The 19,524-nt window shown below is 40.9% G+C and overlaps 1 protein-coding gene across 6 annotated transcripts in view; it reads left to right on the forward strand.

Annotated features, from left to right (window-relative positions):
• Positions 1 to 19,524, forward strand: part of LOC117483896 (trichohyalin-like) — a 95,900-nt gene that overhangs the window by 32,858 nt on the left and 43,518 nt on the right. For all 6 annotated transcript variants that reach the window (XM_034132225.1, XM_034132224.1, XM_034132226.1 and 3 more), the window contains exons 8-9: positions 13,056 to 13,202; positions 15,616 to 15,765. In XM_034132225.1, the coding sequence (XP_033988116.1) occupies positions 13,056 to 13,202; positions 15,616 to 15,765 (297 nt within the window). The remainder of the gene's footprint in view (positions 1 to 13,055; positions 13,203 to 15,615; positions 15,766 to 19,524) is intronic.

Consider the following 19,524-nt stretch of genomic DNA (forward strand, 5'->3'; position numbering starts at 1 on the left):
GGTTTCTCATTACCCCCCCGGCCCATTCGGAGGATATTCCTATAAGATAATCTGATTTATTTGCAATTTTCCTTTAAGCGGCTTAGTGTTTACCTCCAAGATTAATATATTTCTCTGTTATTAATATCAGACTGTAATTAGGAGTGATGTGTCTCGCTCCGTGCCGTTTCGTGGCCGCCAGGCAGCGCGCTGGATGAAACTCTCGCTGCGACTCTGTGATCCCCTTTCACAAAACAAAAAAAAAAGAGACGGAAGTTTTTAAAAGGAGGAAAGACGCTGCAGGCTGGGGATGTAGAATTACAATCGCAGCGTACCTGCCTTTGTGTCTACGGCTGTGTGCATGCGGGAAGGTACCAATATGGGAGTGTGTATTTCTCCAGTTTATGTGCATGTGTGTGTGTGACAGTGTGATGGTCCCCTCTGATTGATAAGGTGTCTGTGCAGGCTGCAGATTGCTCTTGCTGATTGCTTCTGAGAGCTCCAGCTGATTTATAATCAGAGCAGGATGAAGGATTGAGCCGTGGATTGCTTATCTGTTTAGCCCCCTCACAACATAAACTGACAAATTATCATGTTGAACACACACACACACACATGCACACATAGACACACAAGCACATGCGAAAAAAAACGTAATAACGTGGACCTCCTTATTAAACCCACCCAAACACCGTCATATCACACACACACTCTGGCCATACAGAACATAGGCGGGGTTATTCATCAGCACAGTCATATCTTCATGATTGCAATGAGTCAGTCTGATTTGTTTACATGTCAGTATGAGAATATGTATGAGTATGAGTATATAGGTCAAGTTAAGTTGCAATTAACTTGTTTAACGCACTTAGAGTTTTGATTTGCTTCATAATCAGGATCATAATCAAAATACTTTATTCATCCCCAGGGAAATTGAGTTGTGTTGCATGAATGAATGAAGATAAAAGAAAACCATATATTTTAAACAACATAAGAAGTTAAAGTAATAATATCCAATTAAGAGATAAAAGAAATAAATATATTTATAAAAACATAAGAATTATAAGTAAAATGTCCAATGAAAGATAATAAAAAATTATATAAATATTTCTTAAACATAAGAAGTCAAATGTATAATAAAAGAAAAATAAATATAATAATAATAATATTTTAATTAACATACAAAGTTAAAGTAAGAATGTGCGATAAAGATATTCAAATAAACATAAAAAAATAAAGTAAAATGTCCAATAATAAAACAAAAATATGTAATAAATATAATTATATAAAAAGTTAAATTAAGTAAGATCAAACAATACTGAGGATTTTGTACCTTGATAAGTATGTGGACGTTTTTATTACTTACCTGATATTTAACTGCTTTTCTAGAGTAGAGTGGTTAAAACTCTTCAGACAGAACAACACAAACAAATTAATTACTGTGTGTGATTCTGTTTGTGTGAATATATTGATATCGTATAACTTAGGTAGGTGTTTCTGGATTTCGATAAAGAGGCTGGCATATTATGTGAGACTAATTCCGCTTGGCAAACCACAGAACAAGCCAGCAGGTTTAAATGCTGACAGGTTTAGTATGCCCTATGGCACTGTGACAGCTCTGTGTGTGAGTGTGTGTGTGTCTGTTTGTGTGTGTCTGTTTGTGTGTTTCTCAGTCTCCACATATTTCTGTCTTTCTATCTTCTTTCTCTTCCTTCCCTGTTACTTTCTCTCTTTTCACCACAGTTGTTTGTAAATGCACAGTGACAGAATCACAAAAGAAGCACAATAACACAAAGTACATGAGGACTTGGCGTCAGTCACACACACACACACACACACACACACACACACACACACACACACACACACACACACACACTGACGAATGGCAGCAATTAGATGGGGAAACCAAGCATGTGAGGACAGAGGAGCGCTGAGGGGCTGCAACCGCTGTATGGAACGTGTGTGTGTGTGTGTGTGTGTGTGCGTGTGTTGTTCCTGTTTGTGTGTATTTGGAATCCTTCTAATGCACCATCCATCTGTCTAAATATCAACACTGTCTAATATGTCACTGGACAGTGGCTTCGGTGGGGGTGCAATTTGTTTTGGGGTGTGAACATTTGCAATCAAGACCCAAATAAGAAAAGAACTGGATTACAGCAATATCAGTTTGCAAAATGAATTGCTCCTGGGACTCAAGCTGGAACAATGATTTTATATTTTGACAGCAGCCACACTTCTGTACAATAACATAAGGCTGAGGTACAGACAGAGAATGCTTTTAATTTGTGTGTCCCCTTGCTCAGGTTTCACGTCAGCCTGAGTTGTTTAACCCATCGGCCTTGAGACCTTGAATTACTTCAGTGCTTTTACTCGCTTTCCATTGGACGAATAACCTCTATACTCACATTAGGTCACGTGCTGCCTACGTTAACCCTTTTCCGTCCCATTTCCTGAGAGACTTTAGCACGTTAGCCATCCCATATCTATTTCCATTTCCGCTGAGGATAGTACCCCAGGATCCTCAGATGATGATTTGTCTCCCCTTTCTAGTATCAGCTCACCTAGTCATGATATGATATTAAACAATGACATGTCAACACACTGTAAAACCATTTTTCATTTATTTTAGGCACATAAGCAGCTTTGCACATAACAAACATTTTAAAACAAACTCATATTGCAAACACATGTGCCTTTATCCCAGACTTTACAGATGTAATGAGGCCTACATGAAATCCAAACATGTGTCAGGTTTTTTTTAATCCAAGTATTTGTGGAGCGTGTGATGTGTGTGAGAGCACATTTGTGTCGTTCTGTGTTATTAACGGTCTTCATGCCAACTTTTTACTGATTTATTCTCTCCTCTGTGGGATTGTGCAGATTTTACAAGCAGGTGTGTGTAGATTTGTATTTATGACCTGTGGAGATGTGTGTTAGACACCACCGCTGATGAATTACTTCACTTCTGATTGCTCGCATCACAAATCATCCCCATATTATAACCCTTCTCATGCAAATAAGTAGGCACTGCGTATGTGCCCGAGCACGGCATAGAGAGAGAGAGAGAGAGAGAGAGACGATGAATACATGTGTAAACAAAATAATGCAAGCTGTTATTTACATATAAAATAAATGAAAAACTGTGAGTTCATATACAGTATGTACCCAATGTATAGTATCTATGTTTGGGTATTATGAATGAGTAAGTATGTGTGTGTGGTAACCCAGTATCGCTGGCGAGCTCATTCCTCTCAGAAATCAAAGTTAAATGGGTCATCTATCATGAGAATATGTGACTGGGACACTTGTCTCTGCCACGATCTGAGTGTGTGTGTGTGTGTGTGTGTGTGAGCGCAAATATGCACACAAATGAAAGGTGTGTGGTGCAGGGCAGCTGGTGTGTGCCTCTGCAGCTGTGTGCACCCTCCTGCCTGTGTGTACCCTCCTGCCTGTGTGTGTGTGTGTGTGTGTGTGTGTGTGTGTGTGTGTGTGTGTGTGTGTGTGTGTGTGTGTGTATGTGGCGGCCACTTGTCTTTGCCTGCGCTATGATTAATGGTTTACATTGGGCTGTTCAGCCATGCATGTTTCTTGGTTTATCGTTTTTATGCTGTCTCCAATTAAAGCTCCATAACTTGAGTGATGGCTTCACGCCAGTGTCCATCAATAGAGGCCATCAGCGGCCTCATGCATTCAGGATATGGAAGCCACACACTAACTATTATCCTCTTGTGTCAGAGCTATCGGGCAGTCTGTGTATGCAAGAAAAATGCAGATGTAGGTGTGCGCGCGTAGTGAAAAACCCTAGTTGTGTGCCCATAACCCTAGTTGTAGTCTTTAAAGTCGTATCCTAAAATACATGGAAGAAATTGTCAGTGTGGTCAAATAATACCACCTTTTTAAATGTATCTAATCAATTTCAATCATAAAGTAATTAATTGTCTTGAACAAGTGGAATCTTTTCATTTCAATGGCAATTTCTCTCCTTCTTTAAAATTATGAGAAAATCACAACTGATGGTTGTTACACAGAAATAGGTAGTCGTTTTGTCTGCAGTGGGTGCATGCAGAATTGTATGTCTTTGTGTCCCCATGTGTGTGTGTGCAGGACTCAGCCAGGAAGTGGTAGGTGATGCATACATCTGGACGTGTGAGCTCGTCCATGTGTGCACCACATGGCCGTGCACGCGCCGGGCAATATCATTTCACGCAATATTATTTCTCATATAGCTGTAATGACATTAGGCCGATATGTTGATTATACTGTCGGCAACAGCAGCCCGCTGATTGGGTTAGCATATTACCCTATATCACATCTCTCCATTCATCCCTGTGTTTTTTTTATTGCCCTCATTTTTCCAAATCACTTCCCACTTCCCCAGTTTCCTGGGCGAGGTTCCAGGCTATGCAAGCAGGTGATGTGGAGTAATATGATGATGGGAAGGCACAACAATGCAAGGGAAGAAAAAAACCTGAGAGCAGCTGTTGTTGTTAAAAGTCTGGATGTAGGACAAAGCATAATGATAGGATAGCGAAGTGTTAACTTGTGCGCAAATATAGGGGTAAATAAATATTTGATCACACTGACAATAACACAAATGAGCACACACAGGTTGTTTGTGGTTGCGTCTAGTCAGCAAGTGTTTTGAATTAGGATGAAGTAAAGGCAGGTGTGCAGGTTGGTAAATAAAAACATCATGTGATTTAGTGAAGACCCAGAATTAGAAGGGGGGGGGGGGGGGGTTGCAGGAGGCATAGAGATTTTTCAGAGGGGGCCACTCAGATTGTTAGATTGAATTTGCTGCTGGGACATTGAGTGATGACGTCTGTGGTGTGTGTCTGTCTGTGTGTGCATATGTGTATAGAATACTAAAACACACACATGTACGTATATAAATATATTTATATATATATACAAGAGTTGAACAAATTGTAAAAAAAAAACATTTATTTTCTCTGAGATGCAGTTATGTTTTTTACTTCATTACTCTGATGGTCAAGGTTAAAGTTAGTGTTTGGACACACATTACGCATTTTAAAACGATTACACCTCCTGCGTTTTGAGAATTGCAGTATGCCATATTGCGAATGGATAGCCCTAAAATATATATAGTTCAAGCTGCAGGACTGCTGTCAGGATTGCTTGTGTATTTGTTATGTGTGTGTCAGTTCCCTCTTTAACATTAGCCTCTAAGTGTTAGTGGCAAAAATCAAAATCGCTATAAAACACACTACAGGAGTATAGATTTACCTCTCTTCTCCTTCTCCCTGACCAACGTGTACACACAAACATATGTACTGTCAAACACAGACTTAATTATAAACCAGCAGGAAACAAACGCCATACAAAACACCACAGGGCAATATTCATGTTCTGGTGAAACAAAGACTTGTAGGCTCTGAAGGCGGCAACATAGCACTGTGGAGATAGGAAATTACACTGCAAATTACTAATGTGGTTATTCGATATTTGTACCACACGTGGATGTAATGATTTAGCCATGCATAGCGTACAGTAGGACACACCGGCAGTAAATGGAAGAAAGATAACAATAACAATAAATCACATCAGCCATCCCTAATATATAGGCTGCTACACCATGTCATGGCTATATGACACTCGGAGAAAAATGAACCGTGGTTATCTGGAAATTAAAAAAGGGACTGATTTAATATTCAGCAGTGGCTGAAGGGGCTGGGGGAAGGGAAGGAAGGTGGACTTATGGATGGAGATGGGGGAGGGGGGTGAAGAAGGAGGAAATTAATCAGTGGTATCATCTCCATGGGAGTTTAGCTAACCAGCGACCTCAGCGCTTTAGTCAGCCAATGGGGGAGCTTCTAATGGAGCTGCTGCCATAACAAACCAAACACCAAATTGCCATGCATATACATTTACAAACACACATAAACATCACGCCCTGTGACATCAGAAGTCCCACTCTATGATTGTGTGTGATCTATGTGTGCCCACCCACACTATATATGTACAGGTAATACCTGTATTGTCTATATTGTGTGTGTGTGTGTGTAGAATTTCAAGTCATGGCAGCATTCTAGACAATCAGTGTCTAATTTCTTGCCATTTTATTGCAATTTTGTCTTCTTATGAGGATAATTCCACGCATTGTCAATCAGAATTTGATTCATTGTCATTTTTCCCAAGGAGCTTGAGTGACTACAATACACATGTCATTGCTTTGTCTACAGTTGATGACGGTGAATGAATATTAACCCATGACTGTGTTACAGGCCGAGGCCAAAATGGAGTCTTTAAGGGGGGGGGCTCGGCACTTTATTTGAGAGAAGGATGGAGGAGAAAGAGGAAAGAAATAACCACCTAACTGAAGAGCTGAATACAGCAAGACTAAAGCTAAGAAGTGTACCCAAACTACTTGTGTTTTTATATTTAGCTAAAAGACAGGGTTCTTTTCCACATGTTAATACATCTATCCTGACTGGCAAAATCATTATTTCTACCTACCCAATAATATATTGTGAAAACACCCACACTGTATATTTTCAAAAAGCTTTGGAACAAATTAAGAATTGTATTGCGTGTGTAGCTTTGGCTAACATTACTGGTTGACCCCTGGGATTCTGTTTTAAGTATCCTATCATAGCGCTTCAATACGTTTTCCACCCACTTGTTTTATGCCCTTTCAATTATACAGATTACCAAAGCAGCTCAAGCTTATTGAGCTGTACTTTGGATTCAAAGGCACAGCGGCCCATTGAGGCACAAGCACCGAGTGAAACACACACAAGTACACACGGCCGCATGATATGCATATCATTACGCTTTTGATCGAATGCCAAAGTTTCGCTGAGAAAGACATCAGAGTCAAATGGAGCGTGCATGTACACAACACCTGTAGGATTTGTGTGTGTGTGTGTGTGTGCGCCTGAGAGAGGCAGCTGTGAAATCTGCACCTGTTTCATTGAATTAGCCTCGTTAATGTATTCACACCGGCTGCCAAAAAAGCACGCCCTTAACGAGCTCGTTAGACCAATTAGTTAATTAATTGTCTGTATAGCAGAGGCTTCCAAAAGAGCTGCGTCTTCATTATCTGATGCCAGGCGCCTGTTGGATCATTGAATGAGAGCTGATAATGCATTGCTGTCACACGGTGTGTGTGTGTGTGTGTGTGTGTGTGTGTGTGTGTGTGTGTGGTGTGTGTGTGTGTGTGTGTGTGTGTGTGTGTGTGTGTGTGTGTGTGTGTGTGTGTGTGTGTGTGTGTGTGTGTGGTGTGTGTGTGTGTGTGTGTGTGTGTGTGTGTGTGTGTGTGTGGTGTGTGTGTGTGTGTGTGTGTGTGTGTGTGTGTGTGTGTGTGTGTGTGTGTGTGTGTGTGTGTGTGTGTGTGTGTGTGTGTGTGTGTGTGTGTGTGTGTGTGTGTGTGTGTGTGTGTGTGTGTGTGTGAGAATGTCACCGTCACCTATATATGTCTATATATACTCTTAGGTGCGGATGCAGACACCATGGAAGTTGTGTATATGCTTTTGTCTGTCTGTGTGTGGTATGCTCGGAATATTGCGCCCAATATCAGTGTGCATATTGCTGTGAAAGGTTATGTGGGGGCCGCCACTCCCACAGGTAAAGACAGAGCAGTCCTCCTAGCCACTTTCTAATCTCTCTTTTATTAGAAGTTAATATCTCGCCTGCTCTTTCTCACTCCACACTCCCACCTGCTTAGAAATGGCCCCGCTCCATCTTTTTAATTCAATTATATTAGCCACCTTCTCTCTCTCTCTGTGTGCCCATAACTCTGCAACTCACATCTCTCACTCTCACTCTCAATCTCTCTTTCTTCTTTTCGGTCTCTTCCCATCTCACCCCTCCTTATTTTGTCCTCAAATGTTCCATTTCTATTCGTAATCCTAGATGGAGGATAGATTTTCGCCAATCAAGGATTTGCGCAAGCCGTTCTCCCTTTCTCCTCTCCTCCTCCGCCTCGGTGGCTAAAAACACATGATGGCTAGGAGGAGAGGATAAAGGAAAAGGAGACAGGAGGAGGAGAATTTAGGAGGAGGCGGGGGGGGCAGGAGCGGAGGGGAGGACTATAGGGGTGAAACCTTAATTGCTAAAGTAATGAGACTTGATCAGATCTCAATAGGGACTCTACTAATATGAAAGTCCAAGGCTTAAGCACTAATTTGAAATAAAATCACAAATCTGATATTCTGTCGCCGGGACTTCAAGCGAGGGTCTCATACTCCCCCATTGGAGAATTTAAACTCCACACAGACCACATGGGAAGTTTTAATCATCTCTGATGATGGCAGATTTGGAGATGAGAAAAGTCTCCCGTAATGTATTCATTATGTAACAATATTAGGGAGTTCTCAAAGTCACTGGCGTAAAGACCTTGGGATATAGGAGGGATTTTCACAGACACTGTGATCTTTAACTAGCTGCCTATGGATAAATACCAGTGACCATACAGTGAGGAGGATTGTGGAGAATTTAATCTCTTTCCCTATGTTTTGTCTGACTTTTTACCATCCAACAAATGTCAAAAAAGCCCAAAAAGCCTTTAAAAAGAACATTGTTTCATCTCAGTATATTATTATCCTCAAAGTTGCTCAAGCTTATTTTTTTACTTATGCATATCCCTCAAGTTAAAAAAATATATAGTGATATAGATTGATGGTAGCAATATAGGAGTTTAGTTCATATTTAAATATACAGAATATAATGTCTATTGCTTATGAAGTATTAACATAACTCATTGTCATAAGTAAGTACAATAAAACAGTTACAGTAGCTGGATTTGAGGATATATCATTACCTTCACTTGGTTCAACAGTAATGATGATAATATTCAAAATGCATAGAATATCTGCTCCTTTCTTAGTAATAATTATTCATTAAGTCCCTCTTGCACTATGGACGAGTTAACATACAGACTTTTACCAAACTATTGAAATGTGTTGGACCTGGTTGAAGCGCTGCAATTCACACTTATTATTGTCTCAGTCCTGTGAAACGTATTTTATTTCCCTATAGTCACACTGAACCTAGTGGCGTATCAAGATAAAAAGAGTCATTTTAATTCAGTGTTGCAATAATGGCTGCCCCATTGCTTATAATTGTTACCATCCATTAGCCATGCTCTGGATGAGTTAACTGCATAAAAGACCACCTTTAGCTCCATGTTACAATAGGTTGGATGATGTATATACTGCAGAGTGTGTGGGGGAGGCAGTGAGAGGGGGGGGGTGGGTGTGGGTCTGTGCTAAGGCAGAACCACAGAGTATCTGAAAGTAGGAAAGACACTGTACTCTACACAACCATATGTATTGTAATATACACATTATTTAATAGTACAATAATAATAATAATAATAGCTTGCATTTATATAGCGCCTTTCAAGGGACCCAAGGTCGCTTTACAAGTAATATAGCAAAAACAAACATAACAAACAAAAGTCAGACAGACAAAACAACAGATCGATTAGGGGCCGAAAGCCTTGGCAAACAGATGGGACTTGAGGGCCCTTTTGAAGGCGTCGAGTGTGGGGATGTTGCGAATCTCCGCAGGGAGAGCGTTCCAGAGGGTGGGGGCTGCCACACTGTAGGCTCTGTCCCCGAAGGTTCGCAGTTTGGTGCGGGGGGTGGTAAGCAGGCCAGAGTCTGAGGACCGCAGGTTCCGGGGTGGGGCATGTGGGCGAAGGATGTCCGATAGGTACTGGGGGGCAAGGGCATGGAGGGACTTGTAGGTAAGGAGGAGTACTTTGTACGATATACGGGACTTGAGTTGACCGGCAACCAGTGTAGGTGGATGAGGGTGGGAGTGATGTGCTGCCACGGCTTTGTGTGTGTGAGTACCCTAGCAGCACAGTTTTGGACATACTGGAGCCTGTCCAGGTTTTTTTGGGAACCCCGAACAGGACACCATTGCAGTAGTCCAAGCGGGTGGTGACAAATGCATGCACTAGGGTTTCGGCAACCGACTCCGAGAGTGACGGTCGGAGTCTGGCAATGTTCCTCAGGTGGAAAAAGGCCGATTTGGTCACAGATTTGACGTGGGAATGGAAGGATGGAATGTGCACGTTTTTTATTTAACTTCTTATTTGTATACAAATAGTTGAATTATATTTTATATTTTCTTCTTATGGACATTTTCATTTTACTTCTTATATTTATTTGAATTTATTTAAGTTGATATTTTTTTGCGTTTCACTTCTTATGTTTATTGAATTTTATTTTGTATTTATATAGTATTTATTTAATCACAAAACCCAATTTTGCTCAGGATAAAAAAAACATGTTGATTCACAACTCACTCATCTTAAATAATCAAGTCAGGTGATAGCTCTTTAGGGGTGAAAGAAATATTAACACACTTTTATATTGAAATGTGACCTTTGCCTTATTTTTTTCTTATTAAAAGCGTCTTTGCTTACAGACACACAATGAATCACAATATATTGAGTTGTAACCCCTCGTATCGCCACATTCTTGCAGATACACAGCCCTGATGTATATATAAATGTGTTTGCATGTGTGTACTGTAACTATGTCTGCCTCCTGCTAATCTAACACAGGACTCATATAACACAGTGCTAATGAAAAGGGGCTTTGATTTGGATGGAAGTTTTGAACCACAGGCCCACACACACACTCACAGTCATGCACGGGGTGAAGAGTTCAACCCCTGTCTGCTTCCTTAGAAATAACCCCTCTTTCCCCTGATAATTACTCAAGCACTTATTCATGTACAGTCATTTGCGTGTATATAAATATTTGTTTAATTTTGTGTGCTGATGGGTAACAATTCAATTTGTGATGTTGATGATAAGAGTAATTGATGTGTCAGTTTTACATTCTACTATAAATATCACATTACAATGGTTTGACTGGAGTTTGAACATTTGTCAAACTAAATATCACAGACCAGTGGACCTCACACAAACATGATAGAGTTTTTGTTCACATGGAATTATCTTTAGTACATCTGCCAACAACATGTTTGGACAGACTCCCCACTGCTGCACACAGGAGACCGTTACAAAGATGTTTGGCGCTAGATATATTCTTATACTTATCCAAGATGGTTTCAAGTGTTACAAGAATTGGAATGGTCCCTGAACAAGCAAAGAGGTGTGTAGAAGTGCACAGCTTTAATACTTAAAAGTGAAAAAAATATCAATACAGTCATAAATAAGTAATCATAATGTAAAATGTATGAAAAAGCTATTAACGTTGACATGAAACCACCATTTAACTGGGTCATCTCGCCAATTATTCAGACTTAGTGACAGCTCTATTCTGCTCTCCTGAGTAGACATGGGACGATTCGAAAATAATGTCACAATTATTCTGTCTCAAATCATTTCTATTCACGATATTTAACTTAATCATCAAAATATGCTTAAAACTCTCAAAATGGCTACAACAAACTAGAATTATTAAGAAACACAATTATTTGTTTAGCCTATCCCTTTGCTGTTAAAGTGTAAATGTCCCCGCTGTAGGGTGAAACAAGTATTTATGATTCATATTTTGATTGCATCAAATATTCTCATGGTCCTTGTTTTTACTTTCCTGTTTTATGTTGAAGATTTTACTATAGCTGCATCTCACTTCGGTTAAATGGATTCCTTGCGTCCCTCACTTGCGTTGTTTCCCTGCGACCAGGGAAGCATGGAGAGACGCAAGGAAACCACGAGAAGCAGAGCAATGGGACGTTGTTTCCTCCGAAGCGACGTTCGTTTGTGATGACGCCGCACAGCTGATCGTCTGACAGCAGCCAGATCAGTGCATGCGCTGCATCGTCCAATCAGTGAGCGATACACAGTAAGGGGGCGGGGCGAGTGGCTGAGGATTTCACCGGAGTATGGTCTGGTAGTTCCTCAATTATCGCTCCTCCGTTATCTCTCCTCGATCCTCGGTCCTCCGGCAAAAATAAGGCCACTGGGACGCTACTCAAGATGGCGCAGACAAATCAACTTCCGGTGATACCGAGCCCGAGGAGCGAGGAAATGAAAAATAACCGAAGTGAGACGCACCCTGTGGGTGTTTCTCAATCGCGAGTACGCTTGCTTGGTAGCACATGTCTTCCGAGTCACTTCCTTCAGAAGCTAGGCAAGAATCCTTCCTGGCATTCGGAAAACGAAGAGTGGAACAGGCTAGCAAGTGTGCAGGTGTGCGTCATATGAGAGGCCCCGCCTTACATTTTCCACCACAGATTTGGGGAAATTGGTCCGTGCGCAAAGCATTGTGGGGATTTTAAGGACGCGAAGTCTACCCATGTGCAGCGTCGAAATTTCCCCCAAACCAAGGACGCGGCCTCGGTGGAATTCCAAGTATGCTGGACATTGGAACGGTCCTGCTGCGCCACTTGATGACGTAGCATCCTTGAAATATTGGCTTGGAAGCCAGTTTCCTCGAGATTGAGAAACGGCCTGTGTGTTTCATGTCTGTTCTTACTTCCTGTGTGTTCTCCCGCCTGCTTGATTGTCTCTCCTGGCTTTATTAGTTTCACCTGTTTCCCATCAGCCCTGCACACCTGCACTGCATACCCTCATTAGTTCTGCTTGTACTTAAGTCCTCGTTTTCTCTTAGTCTTTGTCAGGGCTTTGTATGTCGTGCAACACTTAGTGAAGCGGTTTCTCGCTGGATTACATGAAGCCAAAGGTAGTTTCTGTTAATTCTACCTGTCTCCTGCATTTGGGTCCACCCTGCTCCACACAAATAAATGATAAAACAAGGTAATCAAAAATCAAATAAAGGATGACGACATAAAAACAAAAGCAATATTATGTGAGTCTGTTGTTTCTTACATGTTGGTTCCTTTTATATTTTATGTGTTTTCACTTCCCTAACATGATAGTTACCTAAGCTGCTTTTTCAAGTCACTCATTTGTGGACATTCATGATTATTATGATAATGTAAATTCTCCACAATCAACATATTTTGATCGACATCCCTTATTCTCAGACAGAATATCATAGTAATGTGAAAGGGTGCGTCCAAGCATGCTACTTTTGGGGTTTGCGTAGACAGGTAAAACGCACATGCTGCAGCAGTAGTATATATTCATACGTACATATTGTTCTGTTTTATGTGTGTGTTAGATGAAGGAGAGAGAGGTGGATGTGGTTGGACTGCGAGCCACACAGGACTCTCTGAAGGGAACCTTGGCTCTGAAGGAGAAACACACACAACAGCTGCTCCACGACAACACGCAGCTCAAAGAAAGCCTGTCTTCACTGCAGAGCAAAGTAGGTAACACACACACACACACACACACACACACACACTCACTCTCTCTCTCACACACACACATATGAGGGGGCGCTCTTCTTAAATACGGAACAGAATTGGGCAACCTTTCTCTAAATCAAATCCAGTCAGGTACAAGGGGGAATTCTCCTCATTTTTTACTTCATTCACAGTTAATCATCCGTCCTTCTTCACCCCCCCCCCCCCCCTCCTCCGCCTTCCCCCTCTCGCCCTCTCTCCATATTTAATAACTCATCGCCACCATCTTAGCTCCGCAGAGGGTTGTACAATAAAGAACCATGTTCGTGTGAATATCACTTAGCAGAGAGAGTGGAGGATGGGTTAAATGTTTTGGTTTATTTCTTTGGTCTTTTATCTTCTTATTCTTCCTTGCTTTCTTGTCCTTCCTGTCTCATCTCCCTTGTCCAATCTCACCCTCGCCCCAATGAGAACCAATGGTAATGCATGGGAACATTAAAGAGTCATAGGCATGATGAATGGAATGGCCTTTAGGTTTCTCTCGTTGTCCTTTTCCTCTCCTTCTTATAATTTCCTCCCTCTCTGTCTCACTCTCACTGTATTCTCCTTATTTTCCTCCTTCTCTCACCCCTCTAGGTATATCAGCGCCGAGCGTGGCGGTGATGTGTTTTAAGCTTAAATGAACCCATTTACTGTGTCCTTGACCAAGCTAAGTCATTCATCTGCTGGTGTTTCAGAGTTGCGGGTGCCCGGCAGCCAACTAAATAAAGTATATTCAACATAAAGCGTGTTACTTGACTTAGGGAACACTTGAAAGACTCTCTTAGATGCCGACTCTATGCCTTTACTTTTCTAACACTAAATTAATTTCCCTGTTACCTCACTGACATCATTGATGTATTCTGGAGGAGGCAAGCAGATTGAAGGCAAGCATTTTATTCTATTTTCCCATTTCTTCAAGTACTTGAGCTCACCTTGCATACTCTGTGTCACAGGTGTGAGTGTAGTAAATTGGTTTCCATTATATTTTACTGATCTAATGCTTGTGTATATCAGTCTATATTATTCTGACTATACAAGGAGTGACAAAGTTCAAAATTAAAGGGATAATTCACCGAGAAAACGTTGTATATCAAGTACTCATTCTGCGTTACCTTGGCTTCTTCTTTTTCTTGCAAACCTTGACAGTGAATGAAGAATACAAAATCAAAGAAGATTCCATATGAATGAAAGTAAATGGGTATTATAAAAGTCTCATTTATAATGTTGTATGGCTATTACTTCCAACATATATGCCTATTTTTCTAAAACATTATTATTTAAAGCATCATCTGTACACTGTATACCAAGGCGGTTTTGCCATCACTTACTGTACGGAGGCTCAGTCACTGGTACATGTTCATTTACAAAGCCATGTTGGATAAACTACCATCTTATATCTGCTCCCTGATCTCTCGGCGAATTGAAAGTAGTTATTGCCTGAGATCGCATGCTGTGGTTTTATTAAATGTGCCAAGTGCTAGGACTGTCTTAGACGCTTGTGCAGCTCCACTGACTTGGAACAGTCTGCAAAAAGAATGGAAAATTACCAATCTGGTGCCACTACATGTTTTTAAAGCTCGGTTGGATGCTACACAATCAGATGCTGTTGGTACCTGTACATGTGGATAGGTATGTAAATTGTAATCCCTGTAATTTTTGCTGTATGATGTCCTTTTGTTGTTCTGTTGTTTATGTTTGTATGTCTTCATGTGGAACCTACTGCTGCAGGTCTCCCTTGAAAAAGAGATCAATGATCTCAATGGGATTTCACCTGGATAAATAAAGGAATTGAATTGAAAGCACAAAGAAGTCTCAGGCATGCTACTCATTAGTGCTAATATCTTTTATGCAGATGTATTTTAAAAGTATGACTCAAGCTAAAAAGCAAGGTGACTGTACATAGGATTTCCAGCATTATTTAATTGTAGTGCAGGTGGTTTAAAGAAATGTGGTTCTTTCCAAGGACCAATGCTAACAATAGCATAGTGTTTCTCTTCTCTGATGTGGAGCTCAAAGGAAAAAGGACCCCTGCTCTCAGCGTGTCTTGTCCTAAGGTTTAAGATTCACTACAGTTTGTGTCCTACGACTTTATGATCTGTAGTCAAGTTGTTTTATTGGTCTTGAGTCAAAGCGGTAACTGTATGGTTCCCCTGCCTGGCACAAAGCCTTTATGATGTGCCTTTCACCGCTATGGAGACAGAAGGATGACAAACTTCCCCTAAATTACACCATCATGTCCTTCTCCTGCTTGTATCTTGTAACCGTTGTCCATTCTTCTCTTTGTGTGCCTCTCTTCCTCAGCTCTCACTACAACTAACTGTCCCTCTCACTGCGTTTGGAGGAGGTTAGAAGCACACATACTGTACTTATTCTTCATCTTTCTGCCCTCAGTTACAAACGACAAGTGAAACCCTGGATCAAACCAGGAAGAGTCTGGACACGGAACAACAGCAGATCCAAGAGCAGTTGCACCATGCCAACAAAGCGAGGAAGCATCTGCAGCAGGAGCTAACACATGCACGTCACACCGCTGAAAAGAAGGTAATTGGTTTCTACCGAAAGGTCTTCATTCAAATATTAAACTAAATCAACGTATTTTAGTTTCAGACGAGCACATTTGACTTCCCGGTTTTCGGCCATGTATTGTTGACACCGTTACATTATCAGCAAGTTCGTTTGCTCACAAGGTCAAGAAACATTCTCGACACAGAGTGGACAATGTCAGGAAGAAACGGTTAAACAGAAATATTCCACAGCATGGAGATGAAATATAATATTCACTTTAATGTAATGCATTGTCTTTCCCCACAATGGGGCTGATAAGAAGGGTCGTGCAGGTGACGGATTCATTTAAATATTCAATTTTCAAATGTAATATTCACTGTGACAGGCATTGTCTATTCCTACAATGCTGCTGATAATAAGGTTTGAGATAATGTGTAATGGGATGTTCTGATATTTAGAGCCTTATTAAAAACACACTTTTGACGAACTTGTCATACATTTGGATTGTTCTGCAGAAATTAGATTATTTTCCCAAGCTAGGACTTACTCAAACATCGCATATGGTTTATTGCTTGTTAGACTTTTTTTATGCTCTGCCCTTTTTGTGATATACCCAAAGCATATGTTAGCGCTCAGTGGTTTTTAATTTAACCTTCAAATAACCAGGTTGGAAAGATATTTTTCACTAAGCCATCTGTGAATTTTAAGGGCTTGGATTTGTAAAAGAAAAGCAGCACACAAGATACAGTTCATGCAGTTCACTGACTTCAATTCAGAATATTTCTGCGGTTAGGGTAAGGGTCAGGATTTAGTTGGCTTTCACTGAGGCTATTGTTACAGCAGTCTCACAGTTTATAGCGTGCTCATTTATAAGACCTACATCCTTTGTTGCTCATGTTATATGACAGCAAATGTGCTTTGATAAAGTAACATATTTTAATTAAACATTTTAGAGCATATTTTTGACCTCTGGTGTAGTGAAATGTAATTATCCTGCAGAATAGGAGCATTAAGATTTCACAAGGCTACTGTACAACCATGCACGATTGGTCAAATCCTCATTTATCCTTGTGTGTACATGGTATATAATTAGCTATACTTTATGTATGCATGCACGTGTACTGTATTTGTGTGTGTGAAGTTGTGTGTTTCATGTTTGGATTGCTTAAGCCATCAGATGGACCATTACACTCTGTCCAGGGATCTGGTTTCTGCTCCACATCTGGCCCTGCTTTATGCACCACAATGCTCCTTCTCTGATCTATTACAAGCTCGCTCTCACACACACACACACAAACACACACACACACGCACACACACACGCACGTACGTACACTTCACTCCAATTTTGTACGGACAGTGGTAGCAAGAGAGTGTGCTGCTCCCACTTGAATCTACTGTAAGAGAAGCTGAGAGAACTTTTGTGCTAAGTATTTTCCTCTGCAGCGCTAAATGTCACATTAGCACAGCTGAACAAATACTGTCAACACCCTCTCTTCACGTGAAATGTGCTCTGCTCATTCTCTCCCGCTCTCACTTAGGAGGAAGAATGGGAAAGCAGTTTGCTTTTTCTGGAGAGTAATCCACTTTTAATTTGAGTTTTTACATCAAATTCAATGAAACTGCTTGAAAAGTAGAGGGGGTTTGAAGTAGGAAGGAGGAAGCATTGGTCTTACTTGAGTTCAAGGGCGTTTTAGAAATCAGTGCAAAAATGTTTCTATATTTCTTTTTCTCTTCGTTATCATTGATGGCTCTCGGGATTGGATCATAAAAAAAAACACACTTGACCAAACATGGAATTTGATAATCAGAGCATGAACAGTCCATTAGTTAGAAAAGGAAAAATGTGACAAATTCTTATATCTTCTTAATCCCTTTATTCGTCATTTATCTGTATCTTTTTACATGTTCTCCATCTCCTCTGTAACTTCACACATATTGTCGTCATGCAATGGCCACATGTTGCCGTAGTTTTAACATGTGGTTAAACTGTTCCAAACTCCCCCATTGTGGACCTTGAAAGAAGTGAAGCCATTAACATGACGAGGGGCTTTGTCTCCGAGATGATCCGCTTCATCTCAGAAAACCTAAAGTCACTTAGTTGCACGGTTCTCTGGAGGCTTCTCTTTTAAATGTGCAAGTCGTAAATGTATACAGGAGGAGGGGGAAGGAGGGATAGAGGGAGATGGATGGATGGATGGATTTAGTGTGAGAAACTTGGAAAGGGGAGGTTGCAGGATGTAGGGAGGAAGGGACGTTCAGATAAAGGGAGATAGCCAATGGGTTGAGATTTTAATTCATAACAGACTGATCTCTGGTCAGGAATTATTATATAGCCACTAAATGTAATTGTTGCCATTCATTTTTATTTATTTTGCTTTTTTAAAACCAGAATAGTTTTGTCATTTGAAGGTTAAGGACTTTACAAGTGATGGTTCACTCGGACCCAGCACAATCAATTAAACAATGTTTGATTCAGGGGCTGATCAATGATTCAAATCTGCATGAAGATGTTTTCAAAGCAAAAGAGAAGGGGGAAAAAAGCATTTGTTGTTCCATTTTGTGAGAGCTTGTTGTGTTGCTCATTTTCAATTCTATGTGCTTAAGATAAGATGCAGTGTGAAAACAAGATCTCTGAATGTTAGTTCAGTGTCTGATGTCCAATCATTTTATTTACTGCTAACACTCCAGCACAGTGTGTCTCCCTCTGTCCCTACGGGGGGCTCCAGTTTGAAAAGTATGCACTCATAGTTCCTCTATAAAGCGCATTATACATGTATATAAGAATCCAAATGATTTGAAATTGGCAAAGGGTGGCTGAGGGCATGAAGCAAACAAAACTGTGAGGAGGCAGAGAGTGATGTACAGTGGAAGGTTGCTGAAGCCTTCAAGGTTGGACAAACATTGGTCCCACTCACAATGCTTTACAACCATCAGAATGGCTTACTGATTTTTCTCTCTTTCCCTGCTTTCCCTCTTGATCTCTCTTATTGCTAATTTCTTTTCTTGCCTTGCCACTTCTCCCTTTCATCCCCCGTCACCACCCCCCCACCTCCGACTGTTCAAATATTATTTCTCCCCCTCCTGTCGTCCTCTCCCCCCTTATTTCTCCCTCTCTTTATCTTGTCATTGCCTGTCAGTAGGGATTCTGTCTGCGCCGAGTGTTGTGTGCGTGCCAATGTGTGAACACATTGAGACTGAGATACACTTAAGAGCTCATTGATTTAAAAATACCTTCGATATTGGAGGTCCCCTCCCGCAGATTCGTTCAGAAGCTTATCACACGGCGGAGACATCCACGTAGAGATGTGCATAAACCAAAGCTCCACTCCAAAGTTTCTCCTTAAACTTTGTGATTGACCTAGTTAGCATGTCGTTTTGACAAGTTGTCTGTTTTGACACGACATACGCTGGTGTTTATCAGCATTCATTTGGTCTATCACACTCTCATTGGGAATTCACATACAGAGACACACTCAAAGATACATCTTGCTAAGATTTAAAAATTGCTGGTGTTTTCTTTGGGTAAGTGCCTTATATTTTTAGGGTTGAATAAAGGTTCTGGTCATTATTTAGTTTTTCCACTGAATGGAACACACTGCCTAAATTATTCCTTTTCAGGGGACTACCTTTTTGAACGAGTGTGTGTTTACATGAGCACTCAGTTGTGATTTAGCCGCTACGTGCATGGCAGTGTGTTTGCAGGTTTTTTTTCCCTTTCCCCTTGCCGTAGCTCAGGTTTAGTGTGTTTAGCGAGCCGGGCTGCTGACAGCCAGAGGTGAGAGGTCAAAGAGC

The sequence above is a fragment of the Trematomus bernacchii genome, unplaced genomic scaffold, assembly GCF_902827165.1.
Source record: "Trematomus bernacchii unplaced genomic scaffold, fTreBer1.1, whole genome shotgun sequence".
Lineage (NCBI taxonomy): Eukaryota > Metazoa > Chordata > Actinopteri > Perciformes > Nototheniidae > Trematomus > Trematomus bernacchii.